Source organism: Anabrus simplex, chromosome 1 (genome assembly GCF_040414725.1).
Source record: "Anabrus simplex isolate iqAnaSimp1 chromosome 1, ASM4041472v1, whole genome shotgun sequence".
In the NCBI taxonomy this organism is placed as follows: domain Eukaryota; kingdom Metazoa; phylum Arthropoda; class Insecta; order Orthoptera; family Tettigoniidae; genus Anabrus; species Anabrus simplex.
Window position 1 is genome coordinate 132,184,956 of NC_090265.1, and position 25,651 is coordinate 132,210,606.

The 25,651-nt window shown below is 39.6% G+C and overlaps 1 protein-coding gene across 2 annotated transcripts in view; it reads left to right on the forward strand.

The window, feature by feature from the left end:
• The window catches only part of LOC136862903 (synaptic vesicle glycoprotein 2B), a 143,051-nt gene extending 123,549 nt beyond the window's left edge, over nucleotides 1-19,502 (forward strand). For both annotated transcript variants that reach the window (XM_068225736.1, XM_067139186.2), the window contains exon 12: nucleotides 19,317-19,502. In XM_068225736.1, the coding sequence (XP_068081837.1) occupies nucleotides 19,317-19,348 (32 nt within the window). In that variant the 3' untranslated portion in view covers nucleotides 19,349-19,502. The remainder of the gene's footprint in view (nucleotides 1-19,316) is intronic.
• The last annotated feature ends 6,149 nt before the right edge of the window (nucleotides 19,503-25,651 follow it).

The window sequence follows — 25,651 nt, forward strand, 5'->3', positions numbered from 1 at the left end:
TGTCATGTTTCTTTAAGAGTTATGCAATTTAAAACAATCTTACTCACAACGTGTACACTACCTAACCTAGAATTCTGTATACAATGTAGAATTCTGTAGCGAAGCACGGGTACATCAGCTAGCAATAATTAAACTTATGTCGTAATGGTGCAATGTTTACTTAACATTTTTAATCAAGGAACTAGTTTCGGCCTTGGCTTGCCATCATTAGCCATAATACCAAACTGTACAAACATATCTAATGACTAAAACAAATGTATAAACATACACAAATGGCGTAAAAGGTATTCATTTTTAAAACATTTTTATTCACGATCAATACCTTACATATACATACAGAGGTAGTAAAAGATACAGTGTGAATCCCACATAAGGTAAACTTGTGTGTGGGCTTCAAAAATACAATAGCTACTTCATGTACATCATGGCATCTAGCGAATATCATTTACTCCATTATCATTTTGGTGATATTGTACTACAGTAATTTTATGAACTGTTTTTCTGCATTTGGTGCAATAAACTGGAAGCTGGAAATGAGAGACATAGGTTAAGGAGAAGGTTGGTTTCTTAGTGGAGAGGAATAGTGTGCTAGTTGATTTAAATATTATAATGGAAATTTATAAGTTGATCTACTTTGTAATAATTGTTAATGAGCCATGTGAATAGCCTTTTCTTCAGGGTATTCTGGTTGCCACTGATGACATTCACAGGTAATGAATTGTATATCCGTGGCCCTAGACAACTTAGATTTCTTTGTCCAAGTAAAGTGTTCTGGCGTGGTATACTTATTCCAGTTCTGTCTTGCAGCCTAGTGCAAATTTTTGACTTGTGTTTTTTTCAGAAGAGATTTAAATTTTTATACATGTATAGGGTCACTGACTGCACAAATAGCTGCCGTATGTTAAGTACCATGCTTTGTTGGAAGAGTTCATATGTTGAAAAAAATCAGTACATGACTTTCAGTATATAGTTCTGGAATGTATTTACCTGAGCCAAGTGTAAATCAAGTATTCCACCCCAACTGTTAATTCCATATTGCAGTTGCGGTTGAACTAAGGCAAAGTATACAGACTTCAAGGCTTTTGTTGAGATAACATTTCCAATTCTGTAAAATATATAAATAAGTTTCCGAAGTTTAATGATCAAATTTGATGCATGAAAATACCATTTCAGATAACTATCTATAATTATATCTAGGTATGAATCATTTATTGATTTCTGTAAAGTATAACAGTTGCAGCTTTCAGTATTTTTGCAAGTTGGTGTGTGGAGTCTTAGTGTTAGTTTGTCTGAGGGTTGCATTGTTTTATTATGCGAGAAGCAGAGGAATTTTGTTTTATTTTCATTTAAAGTAAGTAGATGGTTGTTTAGCCATTTCTGAATTATGACTAGGGTTTCTTGAGCTCTGTTGAAGGTGTCCTCCCAAGTTTCACCCGTGACTGTGACTACCGTGTTATCAGCATATGAGTTAATTTTTGCATTACAGTTTAGCTCACACAGATCATTGATATATAACAGAAAAAGAATTGGTCCTAACACTGTTCCTTGAGCACTTTTACTTAGGGCATCCTTGATTCTTACCTTTTGTATTCTGTTAGAAAGAAAGCTTTTAATTAGATTTTGAGGAATTCTACGAATGCCTACTTTTTAAAGTTTTCTAAGAAGTATATTGTGGTCTACAGTATCAAATGCCTTTCTTAAATCCAAAAATATAGAAATAGTTCTTTTGGAGCTATCAATGGATTTATACATATAATCAGTTAAGGAGAATATTGCATCTTAGGTGCTAACTTTTGGTCTAAAACCAGACTGATTTGGAGACAATATGTTATATTATCTGCGCACTTTTTAGCGATAGATTTACACTCTAGTGCTGAATCGGTCAACTTCGGTTATCTTCGAGGTTCGTATTGGCAACCTTTGAAACACAAACTAAGAATCGCTTATGATCGCTGTGCGACATCTGGCATACACTTTACGTACTTGTACTGTTGTTGTTTATACAGCAAAGCCAAACTATATAATTCATGCTAGGAACAAGTTTCGCATCGAGAAATGTTATATAGTAGTATATATTGTGTGTGACACAGTTGTTGGCGTAAGATTATAAAGGTTTAGAGAATTCATATCGATCGATCATATTATCGATTCAATTCAGATTTCATTTCCATTCAGTTGGCAGTATTACCCGAACCGGCAGTGCTCCCTCCTTACTCCTCAACCCAATACAAAAATCTATCACTGAAAAGTGCGCTTACAATACTTATTCAGGTAATTAAGTAATCTGGTTTTAATGCATTTCTCTAGTAATTTTGAAAGGTGGGTTGTGAGAGAAATTGGACGATAATTGTTTAACTCTCTCTTATCGCCTGATTTATGGATTGGGACTATGATAGCAATTTCGATGGGTCCGGAAATTGTCCTTTCATTAGTGACAGATTAAAAATATAATGCAGAGGCTGTAAAATATGTGAACTAATTGTCTTAAGAGGGCAGCTTCAACGAGATTTATCAGTATGCTCTTAGGACTCCTGAACCCGAATGAAACACCATTACGGTAGTTCAATTTTATATAGAAGTATGAAGGATGAGTTCTCCACCTAATCAATACTTTATTTTACATAGTGGCAATAAGTTACCTAAAAACAGTGCCGGTTTCGACCCGTAAATAGGTCATCTTCACCTGTTAGAGAACCTACTTAATAGCGACTGTACAGAATAAACAATACTAAAATTAAAACTAAACAAGAATGCCATTAAATAAATATGATACCACTATTCTGAAATTACTTAATATTAGCTATATACTGAACCCATGACCTTTGTGCCCTAAGAACATTATGCATAATGTAACAATTAAATTAAAAGTTGGATTCTTATAGCATGGATTTGACACGTGACGAGGGGGTGATTACCTTCGGTCCCACGCTCTGGGGTACGTGACGTCAACCACACGTGTCGACGGCGGAAGAATCTCAAGTCATTTTTATGAACTATTTCAAAGCGCGTGTACATGGCGTGACCACGCCAAGTCAAAAAAATATAGTGCCTATCAAAGGAGGTCAATCATCTCACAAATCGAACCCGTAAAATTTTTAAATGTCCATGAACACTACCGCCAGAAATGTAGCAAGCATGTAGTCACTTTCAAAACTCTTGAAATCACAGTTTAGGTAAGTCAGAAAATTTAGAGAACTTTTCTTGGCGGCAAAGGGAGAGATCCGAAGAGAGGGGGTAACTGCTATAAATATGAAGGGACGCCATGACGAACCTTCCTTCTCCGGCATTTGTGATACAAAGCGGACGAAAAATTGTTTAGCTGCTCTGCGAAATCAAACCAACGAAAGTAGACTGAGTTCAACTGCAGATTTTAGCCATTGCGGCTAAGTCTTGACTCCAGGAGGAGATAGTTTTCTTGAGTGAAATAATTGTACCGGATAGGACGGTCAAAGTACTGAATAAATTCTAATGTGATTAAGTAATTCGTGTGCGGAAATAATTATAGTCCATCGTGTGCGTTCAAGCAAACAAGTGAAGGGTATTTTCTTTTTTTTATGCTTTATTCCAGGAAACCTGAAGAAATAATTACAATTGTGAAGCCATGAATGTAAAAATGGCTAAATAAAATGCCAGGGTCGCAGGTGAGCCCTAAGACGAATACTGGCATGAAGACATGAGGTAGGTGATTTTCCATCTTACTACCTCTTATATCCTGTCTCGTGATTTCTTAAAGTGTATTTGAATGGGGATATACGACGCAGTGGTCACCCTACTAAGTTTTGTAAATGTGAGAGTACGACTAAAAGAGTCATTTGTTTTATTTTCCACTTGGATAAAATTTTGAAGTTTTGCGAGGGCCGTATAATGTTGTAAAAAGTTATTGAATAGGGTTCCGAAGTGATATCACGTCCAATGTAGATCGTCATCCGTGTGAGTGTACTGCCTATATTTTGTGATGTAAAATTAAGATGTTCATTCGACGTAAAATTCTTCTGTCTGCAATTTGACGTTAATAATAATAATCCATGGTCACTCATTTTCAATCGAGTGGAAGCGCGCTGTCGGATGAGAACCTAGGGTGAGGAATTTGGTCACGGAGAGAAACGTTTTTATTTAATGCCCATTTTAAACTGTGTCTGACTGACAGATAAAAGATCTAGTAGAATGTTTCAGTCATTTCTCGTAAAAATCAAGTTATTAAATACGATATCATTTATGCGAAGTTATTCATGATTAATGCATTGTGCGATATTAGACGTTGGGATTTCTAGTGGGGATTTTATTCCAGTTCTTGGTCGATGATAATTGTGGAGCTGGGAAACAGAGGTTAGTTTTGTGAATCAGGTTGGACCTGTCATTGAAGCCGGGACACGGAAGCCCGAGGAATGTTTTATATGAGTTGAGATGAGATGTGCGAATCAGGTTAGAGTCCTGTCATATGTAGCCGGGACATGATAACCCGAACAATATTTTATATGTTGAGAATGGAAAGAAATTCATAGAAATCCATAGCGGTATAATTGGCGACGCGTATAATTAGTGTGGACATCTTGAAGCATATCTGTGCATTTTGTTGGTTAGAATATCGTATTTTGTTTAATCATGTCGGCAGAGTTTAAAGGTGAGCATTTTGAGAAGCCAGTCAACTGGAACAACCAGGTGTTTTATATAACTGCCAAGTGAGCCTGGGGGTGAGAGGCCTCAGCTGAGCGGGGATGTAACGGGAAGAGTGGAGTTGAGATTGTACTGTAATTCTCGGCCAGGGGAAACGTTAAAATGCTGGATTTAGTTGAAAATTCATAGCCGGTAATGATCTAAGTATTGTGAAATACTGTAATTGAGGACGTAATGAACATTTGAAACCATGAACTTTGAGTATAAGGAACAGAGTAACTAAATTTAGGGTTGTCCAAAATATAGAGCGATGGTCGTGATTGATCGGTTTGTCTGTGAGGGGTGTGCAAAATTCATAATGGTAATGACGAGATATGACATCGTAATTATATGGCGAGTTGTTTGGTTTGTACGTAGATTATTAGGATATCCAAGTGTTAATAACGGTTAGGACTAGGTTAGAATTTTAAAGTGTGATATCACGAGACGAGATATATGTAGCTGGACATGAATTATGTAAAATTCTTTTCCAGCCAGATAAACATCGCAATATTGAACTCACATCACAGCTGCGTAGAAATTTGTGAAGAAACCAGAGTCCGCGGAGATAAAATTTACTGATCTTTAACATTTCGTTAAATCATTTAAATTTATTTAATTATTAAATTCAGTGAAACCGCATTTTGAAATAACTTTAATCAAGCGAATAACTTGGAGATGCATTCTGGAAATTGTAGTTTGTTTTCTGGGGAATATTAACATGTAAAGTAACGATTAAGGGGACATATCCGAAGGAAATGGATTTTACTGCCACAAAGTTTGTGAGCATTGCTATTGTTGTAATTATTGAACTTTGATTGATTGAGCAGTGTATGTGCTGGGGATAGTAAAGTGGAACTTTGGTCATCAACCGATGTAACTTAATTGTGTTTAGCCTTCAGCCTAGAAACTTGGATGGTCAGGGGTCATCAACCTCAGTGACTTAGATTAGGGCCATATGCCATCGTAGCATCATTTCCTTGCGGTCATCATCCACAATGACTTTAAAGTAACTTAGAAGATTAGATGTCGGTCCATGACATAGACGCAGGTCACATCGATTCAATTAAGGGTCCATGCCGTAGAACCACTGTGTGGCACACACCGATTGGACGGCCTTAATTATACTCAGAGTCCAGAGTTCGTGTTACGAGGGCTGGACCATAACGAATCACTATGATGGTACATGTGGTCTCACATGGACGCCGAATTTAAGGATTTCCAGACTTTCCTTTCTTAAATGATTAATAATTGAGACAATGGTTTCTAGTAAGAATGCCCATCAGGCAATTACGTTAAAGTCTCACACCAGTGTTCTGACATTTATGTAAAAATGATTGTGGTGTCCAGTGGACACAATTGACTATGACACCGTTGACCTAGTAAATTACTTCAGAAATTTCCTGAATAAATAGGAATCTTTTAAATAGACCTTTCATTCCAGTAGATAGATTAGAATTAATGAACCCTACCTTTACCTCAGCAAGTGACGAAGAACCCGAAACGACCCAAGAGACAGATCTCATGAACTTTGCTGATAGGTAAGGAAGGTAGGTATCCCTCAATATGGACCTAAAGGGTTCATTAAAATGGCTTCCAACGTGGTGGCTTCAGTCACTTAAGACAGGGCCTAAGTACATCGAGAGAAGAACTACAAGTTAGGTTGGTTGACATCAATGAAACGATGACCAATTGTAGGATTGTTATACGTTGGTCGACCAGTAAAATGTCGCACCAACGATGGGGCATAACTCACGATAACGATGAGGGAACCTAAGTCACGATAACGATAAGGATATTTTGGAAAAATCGTGTACTAGAGGAAAAGAGAAATAATGTTGAGGCTATGCCACATTATGGATGATAAAATCGTGCGCCAGAGTTGATAGTGAACTCGAAGAAATAGATAAACGCCCGATGAGTAAGGCTAGGAAATACCACTATGAGAATAATTTATCTACTGAATGAAAGGTATAATTTAAGTGTGTTAGTGTAATTTCCCAAATTTTTGAATACTGGTTTGAGTGTTTTGGCTGATCACTTTGATCGAGTGAACATTGAATTTCACATTTTATTAAATAAAATTTTTAGAGAATGTTGCATTAACAATGTGATGTGTTAGATAAGGGGATGTTGTGATGTTTATCGTTGTAGTCTTGTTATACGCCGTTGAAGTCTCGGGCTCACCGATGACCTATCGTTTTCTGTTAAATACAGTATGTTTATGCAGGAGGGAGAATTGGCCCAAGGGCAGGTGGTCCAAATGATGAAGGACTTTATGGAGAGAATGGAGGCCGATAGGAAGGACTTAAGTGAGAGTATTAAATCTATGAGTGTAAGGTTGGAAACAGTGGACAATAAATTAGATAGTGCAGATGTAGAATTAAAAGGTATGAAGGAGGTCGTACAGGACACGCAGGATAGTTGTAAAGAAGCTAGTGTGGATATTAGGAAGGACATTGGTGATTTAAATGTGAAGGTGGAGCAGAACACTAAAGCACAGGTTGACTTTAAACATGAAATAAATCAGCAGTTCATAGAAACTCGCGAGCTACATCGTGTTCTCAGTGAAAATCAGGACATAATTAGAGGAGACCTCGATAGGCACGTCAACGAAAGTAGGGAACTACATAAGCAGTTGATGTCAGATCAAGCTGAACTTAAGGCCGATTTGAAGACAGAGGTAGAGAAGTTCAACATCATGCGTGAAGACGATAAGTCAAAGGTCTTCACAGCAATGAATGAACATAAGGAAATGTTGTGTAAAGAGATAGCCGTCGTAAATGACAAAGTAGACCAGGTAGCCGAAGACGTCAAGGCAACTGTAGACCAGCGTATTGAGGCCATTGACTTTAAATTAATCCAGATGAATAAAGAGGATATGAGAAAATTAGGTACAACTCAGGAAGAAACGGCTAGGAGTATTGAGGAGGTACAAGCAGATATTGAGGAACTAGGAAAAGATCTAGGCGATACAAGGGTAGACCTATCGAAACAACTTAAAGACACCCAAGATAAGGTCATAACACTGAGCGACGAGTTGACATCTGTTCATGAGGCTCTTAAGGGGGAAGTTAGTGCCCGGAAATTGGAACTGGATGGGTTAGTGAACAATATCGTAGGAGTCCAGGCCAAGATAGAGGAAGTGGTTCGTAAATCTCGCCGCACCTCAGATATGTCGTTCAGTTGTCCTAGCAACACTAGTAGTCCCATACATCTTACAGGGAACGGACAATTTGACAATTCTACGCATTCTCAGGGCAAAACGTCACTAATGTTATAAACATGATTCGTCTTAAGGAAGATCAGCCTAAGAAATTCGATGGCAGTGGTACCCAGACGCCAAAGGGTTTTCTTAGAGAACTTAGAGAGTATATTCGCGATAATAGGATACCTGAAGAGAGGCAACTAAGGACGGTGGAACGGTACCTAGACGGAGTTGCGTCGTTATGGTTCAAAGGTTTCCGATATAGCTTTGACACGTTCGAGGAATTTCAGACCGCATTTTTGGGCAAATTTTGGAATTCTGAGATTCAGCAGAACCTGAGGCTAGAGTTATATAGTCGCCGGTATAACACAGCAGGACCGCCGAAATTTTCGCTATACTTTACCGAACAATTAGTTAAGTTCAAGGAACTGGAATCAGCCCCAAGTCAGCAAGAACTGGTTCAGGCTATCCAGAAACAGTTCCCACCGGATATCCAGAGAGTATTAATTGCTGCGAAGGTCGAAACCCCGATGCAGGCGGAATTGATATTGCGGCAGCTGGACCAGACCCATTCGCATCAATCAGCCCCGCGAATAGTCAGGCATTCAGAGCACCAAGTGAATGTCGTAAATCACAGCCAGGAGAGCGCGCCAGATAGGGAAGTTTCACGAGCACCGAGATATGAGAATGAGGGGCGGCGGTTCGACACCAGGCCATACCAAGGTAGGAAGAACTGGGAACAGCCCAGATACCATCACGAAGAGTGGGACAGACGCCGAGAACAATGGAGAAGAAACCAGGGTCGATACCAGGGGAACTCAGATCTAAGACGAAGGAACCCACGCGGGAATGAAGGCAACAGAAGAGGGGATGGTTACGAAAATTCCAGACGTTCTGACCGTTGGCACGGGCCTGAAGAGAGAAGGAGAGAAGGGGACCAGTATTTGAGAGAGCTGAGGTCAGGTACTGGACAGGACAAATGGAAGGACAGCATCCAACGAAGGGAAGTCAACACTGACTGTGTAGGAGCTCAAGACATGTCCCATACTGGAGCTATCCGAAAGACCTACCACCAGGATAGGGAATTAAACCCTAACGCGCCTCATTTCGACGAAAGTCTGAATTCGTCAAATGATCGGGGAAAAAAAACGCCAAATTTCCAGTAGTGGTTACGAGACAGGATTCCCACACACAGCCTGAATATATTTCTCGCGACGGCTGGATAGTAGCCCAGATTGACTCCTGGATTATACAACCAGATGAATTTGTGGAAGACCACCTCAGACAGGAGGTTAGGAAAATAAGAGAGCTACCAATCATTAATGTCAGGATATGCAACTTTAAGGTGAGCTGTTTATTGGATACAGGCGCCAGCATCAGCTTAATTTCACAAAATTTCTTTAACGAATTGTCTACTCGGAAGAAATTTCCAGAAATTCCTGTAGCAAATATCAAAATTAGAGGAGTCATTCCCGACAATACTGCCATTTGTAAAACGCAGACATTTTTGGATTTGCAGATAGGAGACATGACATTTTCGCATCCTTTTGTCATAATTTCAAAGCTGCACTATAATGTTATTCTGGGAGCAGACTGCATTTGTGAAAGTAATGCCGTCATCGATTTAGGAAGGAGAGAGGTGAAATTTAGGAAGGATGACGGGCCGGAATTAGTAGCTCTAAACGAAGAATCATTGGGTCAGACTGGGAGAAGAATGTGTGAGGAAGAAGTCCATTTCACTACCGTTTCTAAGGAGGCAGAAGAGGAGATAGAACAGGGAACAGAAGAGGTCAACCAGGAAGAGTGGGATGTCCTCGAGACTGAATTGGGAAAGGCTGTAGAAGATTTGATAAATCAGAAAGTATCAGAATGCCCAGGGACGGCGGAAGAGAAGATGAAGTTGAGGGAACTACTTCTCAAATATCAGGATGTATTCGATTCAAAGCCAGGATGCATTCCAAATTTCAAATATGTGTTGGCTGTAAATAGTTGGGAGCCGTTCAAACGTAGGCCGTATCCCATTCCGGAGAAACATCGCCAGGAGGCTGGAAAAATTATTAAAGAGATGGAAGAAAGTGGGTTGATTTCCAAGGCAAATACCCCATTCGTTAATTCCTTAGTTACCGTTCAGAAGCCCGACGGGTCCCTGAGGGTGTGCTTGGATGCGAGGGTCGTAAATGACAGGCTAATCCCTGAAAATGATAGAGCTCCTCCCATCAAAGAAGTTATTAGGAGGTTTAGGGGCAAGCGCCGCTTCACTAATATTGATCTGACCTCGTCGTATCATCATATAATGCTCGATGAGAAGTCAAGATTGTTTACTGGATTCCTGTATGACCAGCACACGTATGTTTTTAACCGTCTCGCGTTTGGAATAAAAAACGCCGGTGCAGCTCTCATACGCGCCCTAGATCGCAACCTCACCGAACAAGTTAAGGCCATAACTACGCGATATGTCGATGACATATTGCTTTCGTCGAAGGATTTCGAGGAAAATCTTCATCATCTCGAGTTGCTACTCGAAAATCTCAGGGTGGCCGGTTTTAAGATCAACTTGAAAAAATCAAATTTCGGACAGGAGGAAGTTCTCTTCTTAGGACACATCATTGATGGTGAAGGAGTACGCCCTAACCCAGTGAAATTGCAGGCAATTGACAACTTTCCAAGGCCTATCAAGGTAAAGAACGTCCGACAGTTCTTGGTTATGAGTCAATTTTTCAGTGATCACTGTCCAAATTATACGGAGGTTGTGGCTCCATTGCAAGATTTTCTAGAAAAGAACAATCGATGGAAATGGTCTAGGGAACATGAGATTTCTTTTCGGGATACTAAGGAGATGTTAGCTAGAAGTGTGAAGCTAGGGTACCCGAATTTCGATAAGGCCTTTATCTTGCAAACTGATGCTTCCACCGTAGGGATTGGTGCAGTTTTATACCAAGAGGAAGGAGAAGAACCCAAGAAGAAGAACTACTTGGCATTCTTTAGCCGTAAACTTAGGAAACACGAGCTAAAATACAGTGTCACTGAATTAGAAATGCTTGCAATTGTTCAATCACTACAGCACTGGAGAAAGATGATTTTTGGATTCCCTATAACCATTAGGACGGATCACAAGGCCTTGACCTTTGTGATGAAGACGGTAGTTGCTAGCGAGAGAGTAGCTAGGTGGGCACTGTTTATCCAGCAGTTTGATCTGACCATCGAGCACTGTTCAGGAATGTCAAATGTCCTGGCGGATGCCCTAAGTCGAAACCCAAACGATAACGAACATGAGGTGAACTTCGTGGAGTTAACTGACGAAGATAGAACCTTTCTAAATGAGCTGACACGATTACCAGAATGTCAACGACAGGACCAGTTCTGTGGCAGGTTAATTTCGTTGTTGAAGGGAAAACTTCCACATGACGACCCAGGACGTGGAGAAGTTGAGAAGCTAGCTGAGAGCTATTTGTTTGTCGACAACACCTTGTTGAAATTCATAGACAAGGATCACACTAAATCTCGAATTGTGGTACCACCACCACTTAGGAAGGGTCTTATATGGCATGCCCATAGGATAACCGGTCATGGTGGGATTGACAAGGTCACCGCCACCCTTCAGGAAACGTTCACTTGGGTTCATCTACGAGAAGACGTGAGAAGCCTTGTAATTACATGTGACACATGCCAGAGGGTTAAGGCGAACCCGTACCTCATTCGACAGGCACCGATACCTCTCTTACCAGCTAAACCTCGTGAATTGTTCGCGATGGATATTTACGGAGTCCTTCCCAAGTCACGTAGAGGGAATAGATACGTCTTGGTAACCGTGGACGTATTCTCTAAGTTCACATCGTTATGTCCATTACAGAAAGCAAACACTAAATTGGTATTAAGAGCTATAAATAGGACCATAATTCCAGCTATGGGGAAGCCCATGTTTTTATTAACGGACCACGGCACACAATTTACCTCAGCTCAATTTAAACAAGAGTTGCAAAGGCTTGAAATTCGACATATTCTTAGTTCAGTTCGCCATCCTGAGGGAAACCCGTCAGAGCGAATTATGCAGGTCATCGCGAAGTTCTGTCGGATCTTCTGTGCTCAAGAGCATTGGAGATGGATGGATGTGTTACCTATCATAGAAGATTGCGTGAATAACACAATCCACGAATCTATAGGATGCGTCCCAAATGTGGTTCACTCCGATATTTATCCTCTGAGACCATGGCACGCAGTGGTGAAGTGTCCGAGCGACCCACGGCCGACTCAAGTGATGCGCATTGAAGAGACAGCTAGGCACCTTCGTCAGCAAGCTGACCGACGTTTGAGACGCGTCAAAAATAAGAGATTTCATCGGCCCTTGAAAGAAGGCGAATATGTGCTTGTTCGTAAACCCGCTCTCTCAAAACCTGAGGACAAGTATTACGCGAAGTTTGCACCGTTGTATATGGGTCCATTTAAAGTCATCCAGAGTTTCCGAAATAATTCCTATAAAATCCAGTCGTTAGATGGACGCTCTGAGGCTATTTTCAATGCAGCCAACTTGAAGGTTTATCGCAAACCTGAAGATATGGCGGACCAGGAAGTTAACCTCATTGAATCAGTGGTGGATCAAGATGTGGAACCGCTCGAAGAAAAGCAGGATGACCCACTGAAACGATGTAGGGAATGCAGGCAAGTCCCAGACTCTGTGATATTGAGAGCATTTGAGGAGTACTGGAATCTTACAGAGAAAATCTCGATAGAACAGGGAGAATTTCAAGAAGGTTCTGAAGAGGAAGACTTTGACAGCGAGGAAGACTTTGACGGCGAGGAAGGGATATATAGCTCAGTCGAAAATTCAGTGGAGAACTACCAGGAAGCTGAAGGCATCAACCAGTATCCGTACACCAGAAGATGAACAACTACATAAGAGAGAAAAAAGGAATTTATGTTCAAAGGTCATGTTTCATCAGACGTCAAAATTAGAAATTTCGCCATCTGGAGTATTTAAAGGAAATTCCTTGTCACTGTGCGAAAGGAATTCGTGTCTTGGGGGAAATACGAACCCATGACCTTTGTGCCCTAAGAACATTATGCATAATGTAACAATTAAATTAAAAGTTGGATTCTTGATAGCATGGATTTGACACGTGACGAGGGGGTGATTACCTTCGGTCCCACGCTCTGGGGTACGTGACGTCAACCACACGTGTCGACGGCGGAAGAATCTCAAGTCATTTTTATGAACTATTTCAAAGCGCGTGTACATGGCGTGACCACGCCAAGTCAAAAAAATATAGTGCCTATCAAAGGAGGTCAATCATCTCACAAATCGAACCCGTAAAATTTTTAAATGTCCATGAACACTACCGCCAGAAATGTAGCAAGCATGTAGTCACTTTCAAAACTCTTGAAATCACAGTTTAGGTAAGTCAGAAAATTTAGAGAACTTTTCTTGGCGGCAAAGGGAGAGATCCGAAGAGAGGGGGTAACTGCTATAAATATGAAGGGACGCCATGACGAACCTTCCTTCTCCGGCATTTGTGATACAAAGCGGACGAAAAATTGTTTAGCTGCTCTGCGAAATCAAACCAACGAAAGTAGACTGAGTTCAACTGCAGATTTTAGCCATTGCGGCTAAGTCTTGACTCCAGGAGGAGATAGTTTTCTTGAGTGAAATAATTGTACCGGATAGGACGGTCAAAGTACTGAATAAATTCTAATGTGATTAAGTAATTCGTGTGCGGAAATAATTATAGTCCATCGTGTGCGTTCAAGCAAACAAGTGAAGGGTATTTTCTTTTTTTTATGCTTTATTCCAGGAAACCTGAAGAAATAATTACAATTGTGAAGCCATGAATGTAAAAATGGCTAAATAAAATGCCAGGGTCGCAGGTGAGCCCTAAGACGAATACTGGCATGAAGACATGAGGTAGGTGATTTTCCATCTTACTACCTCTTATATCCTGTCTCGTGATTTCTTAAAGTGTATTTGAATGGGGATATACGACGCAGTGGTCACCCTACTAAGTTTTGTAAATGTGAGAGTACGACTAAAAGAGTCATTTGTTTTATTTTCCACTTGGATAAAATTTTGAAGTTTTGCGAGGGCCGTATAATGTTGTAAAAAGTTATTGAATAGGGTTCCGAAGTGATATCACGTCCAATGTAGATCGTCATCCGTGTGAGTGTACTGCCTATATTTTGTGATGTAAAATTAAGATGTTCATTCGACGTAAAATTCTTCTGTCTGCAATTTGACGTTAATAATAATAATCCATGGTCACTCATTTTCAATCGAGTGGAAGCGCGCTGTCGGATGAGAACCTAGGGTGAGGAATTTGGTCACGGAGAGAAACGTTTTTATTTAATGCCCATTTTAAACTGTGTCTGACTGACAGATAAAAGATCTAGTAGAATGTTTCAGTCATTTCTCGTAAAAATCAAGTTATTAAATACGATATCATTTATGCGAAGTTATTCATGATTAATGCATTGTGCGATATTAGACGTTGGGATTTCTAGTGGGGATTTTATTCCAGTTCTTGGTCGATGATAATTGTGGATCTGGGAAACAGAGGTTAGTTTTGTGAATCAGGTTGGACCTGTCATTGAAGCCGGGACACGGAAGCCCGAGGAATGTTTTATATGAGTTGAGATGAGATGTGCGAATCAGTTTAGAGTCCTGTCATATGTAGCCGGGACATGATAACCCGAACAATATTTTATATGTTGAGAATGGAAAGAAATTCATAGAAATCCATAGCGGTATAATTGGCGACGCGTATAATTAGTGTGGACATCTTGAAGCATATCTGTGCATTTTGTTGGTTAGAATATCGTATTTTGTTTAATCATGTCGGCAGAGTTTAAAGGTGAGCATTTTGAGAAGCCAGTCAACTGGAACAACCAGGTGTTTTATATAACTGCCAAGTGAGCCTGGGGGTGAGAGGCCTCAGCTGAGCGGGGATGTAACGGGAAGAGTGGAGTTGAGATTGTACTGTAATTCTCGGCCAGGGGAAACGTTAAAATGCTGGATTTAGTTGAAAATTCATAGCCGGTAATGATCTAAGTATTGTGAAATACTGTAATTGAGGACGTAATGAACATTTGAAACCATGAACTTTGAGTATAAGGAACAGAGTAACTAAATTTAGGGTTGTCCAAAATATAGAGCGATGGTCGTGATTGATCGGTTTGTCTGTGAGGGGTGTGCAAAATTCATAATGGTAATGACGAGATATGACATCGTAATTATATGGCGAGTTGTTTGGTTTGTACGTAGATTATTAGGATATCCAAGTGTTAATAACGGTTAGGACTAGGTTAGAATTTTAAAGTGTGATATCAAGAGACGAGATATATGTAGCTGGACATGAATTATGTAAAATTCTTTTCCAGCCAGATAAACATCGCAATATTGAACTCACATCACAGCTGCGTAGAAATTTGTGAAGAAACCAGAGTCCGTGGAGATAAAATGTACTGATCTTTAACATTTCGTTAAATCATTTAAATTTATTTAATTATTAAATTCAGTGAAACCGCATTTTGAAATAACTTTAATCAAGCGAATAACTTGGAGATGCATTCTGGAAATTGTAGTTTGTTTTCTGGGGAATATTAACATGTAAAGTAACGATTAAGGGGACATATCCGAAGGAAATGGATTTTACTGCCACAAAGTTTGTGAGCATTGCTATTGTTGTAATTATTGAACTTTGATTGATTGAGCAGTGTATGTGCTGGGGATAGTAAAGTGGAACTTTGGTCATCAACCGATGTAACTTAATTGTGTTTAGCCTTCAGCCTAGAAACTTGGATGGTCAGGGGTCATCAACCTCAGTGACTTAGATTAGGGCCATATGCCATCGTAGCATCATTTCCTTGCGGTCATCATCCACAATGACTTTAAAGTAACTTAGAAGATTAGATGTCGGTCCATGACATAGACGCAGGTCACATCGATTCAATTAAGGGTCCATGCCGTAGAACCACTGTGTGGCACACCCCGATTGGACGGCCTTAATTATACTCAGAGCCCAGAGTTCGTGTTACGAGGGCTGGACCATAACGAATCACTATGATGGTACATATGGTCTCACATGGACGCCGAATTTAAGGATTTCCAGACTTTCCTTTCTTAAATGATTAATAATTGAGACAATGGTTTCTAGTAAGAATGCCCATCAGGCAATTACGTTAAAGTCTCACACCAGTGTTCTGACATTTATGTAAAAATGATTGTGGTGTCCAGTGGACACAATTGACTATGACACCGTTGACCTAGTAAATTACTTCAGAAATTTCCTGAATAAATAGGAATCTTTTAAATAGACCTTTCATTCCAGTAGATAGATTAGAATTAATGAACCCTACCTTTACCTCAGCAAGTGACGAAGAACCCGAAACGACCCAAGAGACAGATCTCATGAACTTTGCTGATAGGTAAGGAAGGTAGGTATCCCTCAATATGGACCTAAAGGGTTCAATACATATGGTACAGTTTTGGGGTTAAGGGTGTTATTTTCAAATATTACATATATTGCGGCTGGAATAGGATACAGTTCCTGGAGTTGATCAAGAATCACTGGTATTCAGATGTCAGGTTGTCTTTATTAAAGCTACTATTATGTCCACCGGTTTATGAGATCTTTGAAGTGCATTGTTGTGCCGAAAATGTTCGGGGGTGTCGTGTTCCTTAGAATAAGAGGTTCAGGGACCAGTTCACGGACACATAGCTTATACATCCTTTTCAACACAGCCATACCCTTTCTAAAAGACACATATTTAAAAAGAATCAGCAAACAAGGGCCCATACACGCCCCATAATACACGCCTCACTCCACACCACCCCCTCCACATGCCGCCCCCTCCCCACCACCTCTCTTTCTCAACGCTACGATAGCCACACGACGTACACGCAACAATGTGCAATACGCTCCTAACCATGCTGAAGGACATATCCAGCGCACACGTAAGTAACACACACACATACCGTATATACAACCTATTTAACAGGCACTCTCTATCAGTTATTCTAATACCTACCTTCCTTTTCTTCTTTCTCAGATTTTCTAAAATTACATGAGGGAACGCAAATATGAAGTGAGGAGCACCCACAACTAGCTTTCACTGATTTCAATATGTCACGCACAGCAACGTAAACCTCAATAAAGGAGTCTAATATAAACTAGCTTGTTTTTTATCATTGATATAGACTGAGTAAGAGCTATGTACCCGTAAACAGGTTATTCAACCTTTCATTCTAATGAATACGACGTCCCCGCATATTTGCGGCCCAACAATGCACCTTGAATAACCGTTGGATATGGTACTGGCATTTAACATTGGATATCTGAGCCTGACACCAGTATGTCAATGATTCTCCATAAACCCTATGAATTTTATCCAATTTCAACCTCAGCAAACGGAACTTTTGTAATATGTGGTATCATGGGGCCAGTGTAAAACCCTTCAAACCCATAACTGTACCATATGTATATATTTTAAGTATTTTTTAGAATAGTGGCACTCACTAATGTATTTTTCAGCAGTGATATAGACTGGGTATTTATTTATTTATTGAACATTGAACATTACAGGCTGTTCGCCCCGATACATGTTCACAGTGTTAGAATACAGGAAACAGAAAGAACCATAAATAAACTAAACTAAACAATTATAAGCAGTTCTATGAGCTCACCAACTAGTCTACTGAGCTGTCCCCTACATGGGCGGATGACCAGTCCACAAGTAAGGGTCAACCCTGCAATCCTGTCAACTAACTTGGTGGTTCCTCACGCGAGCGGTATACCAGTCTCCATGTAAGGCACCACCCTAGACTAATTCTACTAAGTTGCCTCTACTAATAACAAAAGGGACCAATAAAATAAACAAAAAGAAAAAACAGTATAAGCATAACTATACCAACTAAATCTACTGACGGCCTCTTACATGGGCGGATGACCATACCACATGAAAGTGCCAACCCTATAACTCTAAAATCTAATCTAAAGTAAAACACGAGCCAAAATTAAGCATCTACCCCTACTGCCCAGCCGTGTCATCATCCCTAGCAGTGATATAGACTGGGTATAAGCTATGTGTCCGTGAACTGGTCCCTGAACCTCTTATTCTAAGGAACACGACACCCCCGAACATTTTCGGCACAACAATGCACTTCAAAGATCTCATAAACCGTTGCACATAATAGTAGCTTTAACACAGACAACCTGACATCTGAATACCAGTGATTCTTGGTCAACTCCAAGAACTGTATCCTATTCCAGCCTCAATATATGTAATATTTGAAAATAACACCCTTAACCCCAAAACTGTACCATATAGGCCCTATATATAGCTAATATTAAGTAATTTTAGAATAGTGGTATCATGTTTATTTAATGGCATTCTTGTTTAGTTTTAATTTTAGTATTGTTTATTCTGTACAGTCGCTATTAAGTAGGTTCTCTAACAGGTGAAGATGACCTATTTACGGGTCGAAACCGGTACTGTTTTTATGTAAATTATTGACACTATGTAAAATAAAGTATTGATTAGGTGGAGAACTCATCCTTCATACTTGTACTTGAACTATCAATACGGACCATGAAACTAATAGATTATAGTTCAATTTTATGTTGTCAAATAGCTATGTTTACATAAGAAACAGGTCACTTGCACCATGATTTGCGATTGAAATGTAGGTCCCTGGTTGCATTGTAGAACATTCACTGTAGGCTAGTTAGCAGTTGCACCGTAGGTTTGTTTCTTATGATTAAAAACTGTGAGGCACATTCACTAACTTGTGACACGATTTTAGACTTTATCAAAGTATTTCATACAGTACCTCTTGCAATACTAAATGCGAAGTTAATGTAAAGTAGAATTAGTATCAGAAAGGAACAAACAAGTGTCATAGAGTTTGAAATCTTGAATATCATTAATTAATAAACACAAAGGCAGCAGTTGAGAATTAACAATTAGATGCATCCCTCATTACAACTGGTTTAGTACAAGGTGTCCTGTAGGATTATTCCTTTAGGTCCTTGAAATTGTGAAGACATTATGCTAGACTGTTATTAAGGTGTTTTCGCATTCTATAGCGACTCAACAATTTTCATTCAATATTAATAAATTCTTGCACATACATTATCCCAGTGCTCTGCTGAGTTGGTATTTTCCATAATTTTACCTAAGAGACACTGCTTTCCAAGATCAAATTGAAGTTGCAATTAGATAGTTTGCTCATGGCAGTCAAAATAAAATTAAAGTTTTGGAGAATTAAGTAAAGAGTTCTGTCAAGTTTCTTAACATCATTCCACTATTGACAGGTTGTAAGGCATTGTTCACATTTGCTGTCTATTTCCTCATATCTTCAAGGATCATGTTCAGTATGAAAGTGGAGAGAAAGTAATTACAGTTGAAATTTAAAAATTAAGGAAGTACCCATGGTTTTGAAGGTAATGATGTAATTCTCTTTTTTCAGGATGTGGCCTGATGTCTCTTCTGCTCCCATGATTTCTGGTATAGGCCCTACCGCACTGGTATCAGAGCTGTTTAGAGATTTACAGACATTATTCTGCTTACTGCATATTGATGATTATATATGACTAATTTGTATATATTTTGACTTTAAGTTATTAATAATGTTTATTAAATGAATGTTAAAACACACCACTTTTAAATCTCAGCTTTCCCCAGAACTGGTACACACTGGTTTGTTCCTTTTGTTCTTTCTTGGTGACAAGGATACACCTGAATTTAGAGGAATTACCTTGGATCAGGAAGTTCAGGTGCTGTACAAAGAAATCAAAAAGAATTTGGACATGTAGGCTACTAGTAGTAGAGGTTATCATATTCTGAAACTCCAAAATGAGGACACCCTCAACAAGATTCAATATGTTCTTAGGACTCCCAAACCCGAATGAAAGACCATTAGTTCCATTTTATGTTGTCAAATATCTATATTTATATTAGAAACAGGTCGCTGGTGTCATGATTTGCGATTGAAACATAGGTCCCTGGGCAGCAAGTCATATGTTCTGGTTCCCATTGTAAATACTCTTCCGGGATGAAAGCTTTGATATTTTTCTCTAAGTGTATCCATAAATGTACATTTCCTCTTCAGCATGATGATAAATCATCATAAATGAAAATGAAACAAAGCATGATCAAAACGCATTGTTCAGCTATAACAAATCTTAACTTATAAAATAAAACAATGTTTCCGTGCCATACATTTCGAAAATCAAGAAACTGTTGTTGTTGTTGTTATTGTTGTTGGTGATGCTTTTTGGGCTTTTATCGAAGATATTTTACCCAGTCTATAATCCCGTACTTGCTGAATAATACTGATACAACTGAAAACTTCAATCCATGAAAAACTATTTTTGTGTTTTGAAAGGGGTACACACCACTGTACCTCCACTATATCACGCTGTAATTCCTTACTTGCTGAATAACACTGGTACAACTGAACACTTCAATCCATGAAAAACCGCTTTTTTGAAAGAGACACACTCGACTGTATTCCACTATATCACTCTCACTGAATATTCCACAAATATGATGAATCACCCCAATGGAACCAGAAGCGTATGAATACGATCCGCCATACACTACATAGAAATTTATAACACAATATTTGCTTCATCCAAAAACGTATTTATGACTCTGATGATCTCTACAGAAGGATTACATAGCAAACAAGAAACACTGATTGGAAAAACCTGCTTGAGTCGCATGAGACTACTAATAAATTTCCTACTCGGATTGGCATAAAGAGGACACTGAAATAGTAGATGATTCGAGTCTCCATTACTTGTACCGCACGAACAGTTTGAATCCTGCGTTAAATGGAACCGAAATTTATATTGGGACGTAAGGGCATGATTAAAACGCAACCTAATGATGTTAGTGATACGTCTTCTGGAATATGATCCTCTCATAAACCATGGTTTTACCGGTATAGATGTTTATAGATGATAATAAAAGGTACCTTTGACTTGTGCAGTCTGTCTCCATCTTGCCATTCATTACGCGCTGATTGTCTAATTACAACTACATAATCGGAAGAAGGAACAATATTATTAGAATGCGGAACAGGGAGGCGAGAAGCTTGTTTTGCAAGGAAATCCGCTTGTTCATTACCAAAATACCCACATGCCCGGGTAACCAGACTAATGTTATATAAATACCGGAATTATCAAGCATATAGAGAAGACTTTTAACATTATATACATACCAGTTTTAAGATAGCGCATAGGAGATCAGGGACTGCAACGCGCTCGGCGCATCCGTATATATCGTAACTCGCTTATAGTCATGCCGCTGAACAAGAGTAAAGCTTGTTGTATAGCGAATAATTCCGCAGTAAAAATCGAACAATCACTAGGTAAACCATGTTGTTTCTTGACATTTATTGAAGGTATACAGAAAGCGGCTCCAACTCCAGTGGTATTCTTGGCCCCATCTGTATATATGTCTATGTTTGGAGAGATACAGGAAAGTTTCAATCTTTTAGCGGGCAAATGATCTGGCTCCTGTGCACGAATGACGTCAGTATAGCTAATGCGGGTAGGCCAGATTATCTGCGGCCTGTAATGGTGAACAGAATACGGTAAAGTATAGGGCATTAAAGTTACACTTTGCAGTACTGTACCTTGGATTGATTTTAACGTATCAAAGGCATGATATAGAGCAGGCAGTCTTCGCAAACCTTGACGCCGTTTGGAATAATACTCATAGAGTAGCTGCAATTTCGGAATTAAAGGATGCCTCGTCAGAGAGATTTTTTAAAGTAAATATTGCATAGCAAGCATTTTTCTACGCACATGTAAGGGAGGTTCGCAAGATTCCACCAAAAGTGCATTTGTAGGCGTTGATTTCAGAGCTCCTATACATGTGCGTAGTGCTTGATATTGACATATATTAAGAGTATTCAAATTCCTACTCGCTGCTAAGTCAAAGATATGAGCTCTCTATCTTATAGTGGACTTGTACAATGATATTGCCACACACGGGTCCGCTCCCCAGTGTCTACGGGTGACAGCTTTTATTATCTGTATATACTCTTCACTTCTCGAACGTAAGTAGAGAAAATGCTGCTTCCATGTAAGCTTATGATCTATAAATAATCCTAGATATTTATGTTGACTATGGGGATTTCATAATGATCAAAAGAAATAGGTGATCGATCATAGGTTCGATGGTGTGTGAAGATCATCGCTCAACATTTAGCGATAGAAAGATGTAATCCATGAGCATCCAACCATGTTATGGCTTCTCTAAGCGTATATATGATATGCTGTCTACAGACCTGTAAATTCTCATGCGTATAATAAATCAAAAAATCATCTGCGTATGCCTGTATACGGGCATAACGGAGAATGACTGTTTCGAAATCCTTCATAAATATAGCAAAAAGAATGCCGCTCAGTATATCTCCCTGAGGCAAACCTGTACTCACCTGACGTGGTTCAATTGCATATTGTGCTGTTTTAAAGAACAATGTTCGATATGTAAGCAGTTGTTTAAGAATGATAATAAACCCCTCAGGTATTTTAAGAGCTGAAAGTTTATTCCATAGGATATTCAGTGGTACAGAATCATAGGCTCTCTGGATATCTAGAAAAACCGCAATCGTGCTGTGTTTCCTGTGACGAGCTAGTAACAAGTCAATAACGAACATATTAAACGCATCATATGAACTACGTCCCTTGAAAAAGGCATATTGATATTGCGGCGTTAGACTATAATATTCCAATGCCCATATAATCCTCCGAAGTAAAATCTTTAAAAAGACTTTGCGGATACACGAACCTATACCGCGGTAATTGTTCGGTTCAGTGGGTAGTTGTCTATTTTTAAGAATAGGAATAAGAAAAAAATCATTCCAGGTAGGTGGCGTAATAAAATTCCGAAAGATGTCATTATACATCTCTAATAATACTTTCTTAGCTCTAAGTGGTAATAATTTACGCATCTGATACGATACATTACAAGGACCGGGAGATGAAGTCGAACATGATTGGAAAACTGCTTCTAATTCCTGGTGGTTGCACGGCTGTAATAACACGGAAAAACGTGTATCGTGCGTGTCTTGTGAGTGGACATACTGAGATACTACATAATCTGGAGTCTCATGGACAAGTAAATCTGATAACACCTGGTGTGGTATTGTCATGGACGGGGAATGTTGCGTAACTCTTGTGAACGCCCGGATAGCATTCCACAAAGTTGTGATAGAAACTTGACGAGTAAGGGAAGATATAAACTCTCGCCAAGCTAAACGACGTTTTGTGTGCAAAACCTTTCGAGTGTGTGCTATATGATGCTTGAGCCGGAAGTAATTTTCAGGTGTGGAGTGTTGCCTATATTGCTGGAACAAACGCTTACGAGTTTGTATCAATAAATGGCATTCCTCGTCCCACCATTTAACTTTCGAAGGGCGCCTATAAGATGGAGTGGGGGTTGCTATTATGGGGTGACGGAGATTAACATAATCTTTTAGAATCTGAAGTAACGATTGATAAGAGAAAAAGTTGTCAGGTATTCGTCGTAAATTATCCTCAAGATATGCGGTATATAATTGCGGTTTAAATCTCCGTAACGAACGAACAGCGTTATTGTCAAATGAATGCGCAGGTGCGGAAATAGATCGGCCTACACCATATGAAATAACAATGGGAAAATGATCAACTGAGTAAGTGTCACCTAAAGTGTGCTATGTGGTAATAGACAACATACTTCGCTTACATAAATTTAGATCCACTGCGCTGGGAGGAGCGGAAGGCGCAGTAAGACGCGTAGGGGAACCATCATTAAAAATTGCGATAGAATGCTTGTTTACTGCATTGAGGAAATATTTACCTTGAGGCGTGTCCATATTTCCTCCCCACACCGTATGGTGAATATTATAGTCCCCAAAATAAAAAAAATATGGTTCTGTGGTAAATTGCTAAAAAAATTGATCCCATTGCCTTTCAGTAATGGAAACGTCTGGTGGACAATACATATTCACAAGCAGGATGTGCTTATAGTATATTCCTATAACATACGTAGAGGGTATTGCCTGAATATTCGAATTAAGTCTGTATGTCAGGGAAGAGTGAACCAAACAGGCAACTCCTCCATATCCTGGTCCGTCGTTACGAATTACATTATAATTAGAATACGCGATGCGGTACGCAGGGTCAAACCAAGTTTCTTGTATTGCTGAAATTGCGGTACGGTTTCCTGAATCAATTTAAAGATCTCATGACGTTTATTCATGAGACTCCTCGAGTTCCATTGCGTGATTCTGATCATAGAACTGTATGAAATTGTAAACCTTGTCCCTTAACTGATATATATTATGAGCTATTGCTGGGTTATCACTCAATAATTGCACCAATTGTTTGATATATTGGTAAATACCACTTTGTAGGTGGTCTCTCTGTCTTTGAAACGAAGAAATCGGTTGCGTCATAGAGGCGCTACTAGTGGAGGCAGGCACGCCTGTGGAAGTCGAGATCCTCTGGCTAGGACTATTAGAAAAAGTTGCCACTCGGGAAGTATCCATTTCCATACTAGGGGTAGCTCGAATCAAATTATAATAACCATCCAGATCATATCCCGGGGCGGGCACAGGTCGAGGTGACTGCAAAATTACTTGCGTAAATTTTCTCTTTCGTGGATTCTCTGGTGTAGGAGTAGGCGCCTCCCTGGTTAATGGGGGAAAATTTTGGGAATTGTCATCAGTATTGTATTCAACAGGCCGGACTTTCTTCACAGTGTCCTTGAACGATACGTTATCAGTGCTCATGATCTTTTTAATACGTACTTGCTGCTGGTGTGCTGGGCATTCAGGTGCCCCGGTTAAATGGGTTCCCTGACAATGAACGCATTGAAGGAATGTTTCTGTACAATTCGCCGTGCTGTGGTGCAGGGCGCAGCGCCCACACCTTGGACTTGTTGCCCTACAATGTTTATCCACGTGTCCATATCTTTGGCATTTTTTACAAATGGTAGGGGCAAAAATATATGGTTCAACTTCTAAATGTACCTGATACAGTGACACATACTGAGGAAGTTTCTGTGCCCTAAAGACAACTTTAATAGATCCCGTTGGGACATTCTGGTTTCTCTCTTGGCTAACAATCCTACGATTCAAACGTTGAACTGATTTTATAGTTGCCGTAGACTTTAAATGTTGTAATATAGTGGCATCAGTTAGGGTTTTTTCTACTCCCCTTATAACACCTACGCGTAATACATTGGAGCTGGGTATGTACGCACGGAGTTTAAGTTCAGCTAATAAGGGATGCTTCATGAATGAATTCGCTTGGACGGCATATACAAATTCAAGTTGTACTCTGTTTCTACCCTTTCGTGCCATAGATTTGATTCCCGGGATATTATGCTCATGAAAAGTTCTACCCAAGGTCATGGGATGCATATAACAAACATTTTTTGATACGATTGACTCCACGAAAATAATAAATGGGCCATAATGTGTACTAGGGTAAAATTCCTGTGACTCAGCCTTCGGAACCTGATCACCAAGTTCTTTATCCGCACACTTATCTTGCCTATCAGCATTATTCAATTATTCACTTTACCACTATTTTCACTTAAGTTGTCGTCCGTATCTTGCTCCATTTGAACTGTTTCTTCACGCTCGACTATTAACTTTGAGGGGTCAGGAGCCTCCTCACCTCCACTGCTCGTCGCCATAGCCTACGACTTACACTCGTACTATCACCCTTCAAGGACGTCCACGGTACCTCGTCACAGCGATTATTCACTCGACCACACTCTATCACTGCTAAGAGGGAACTG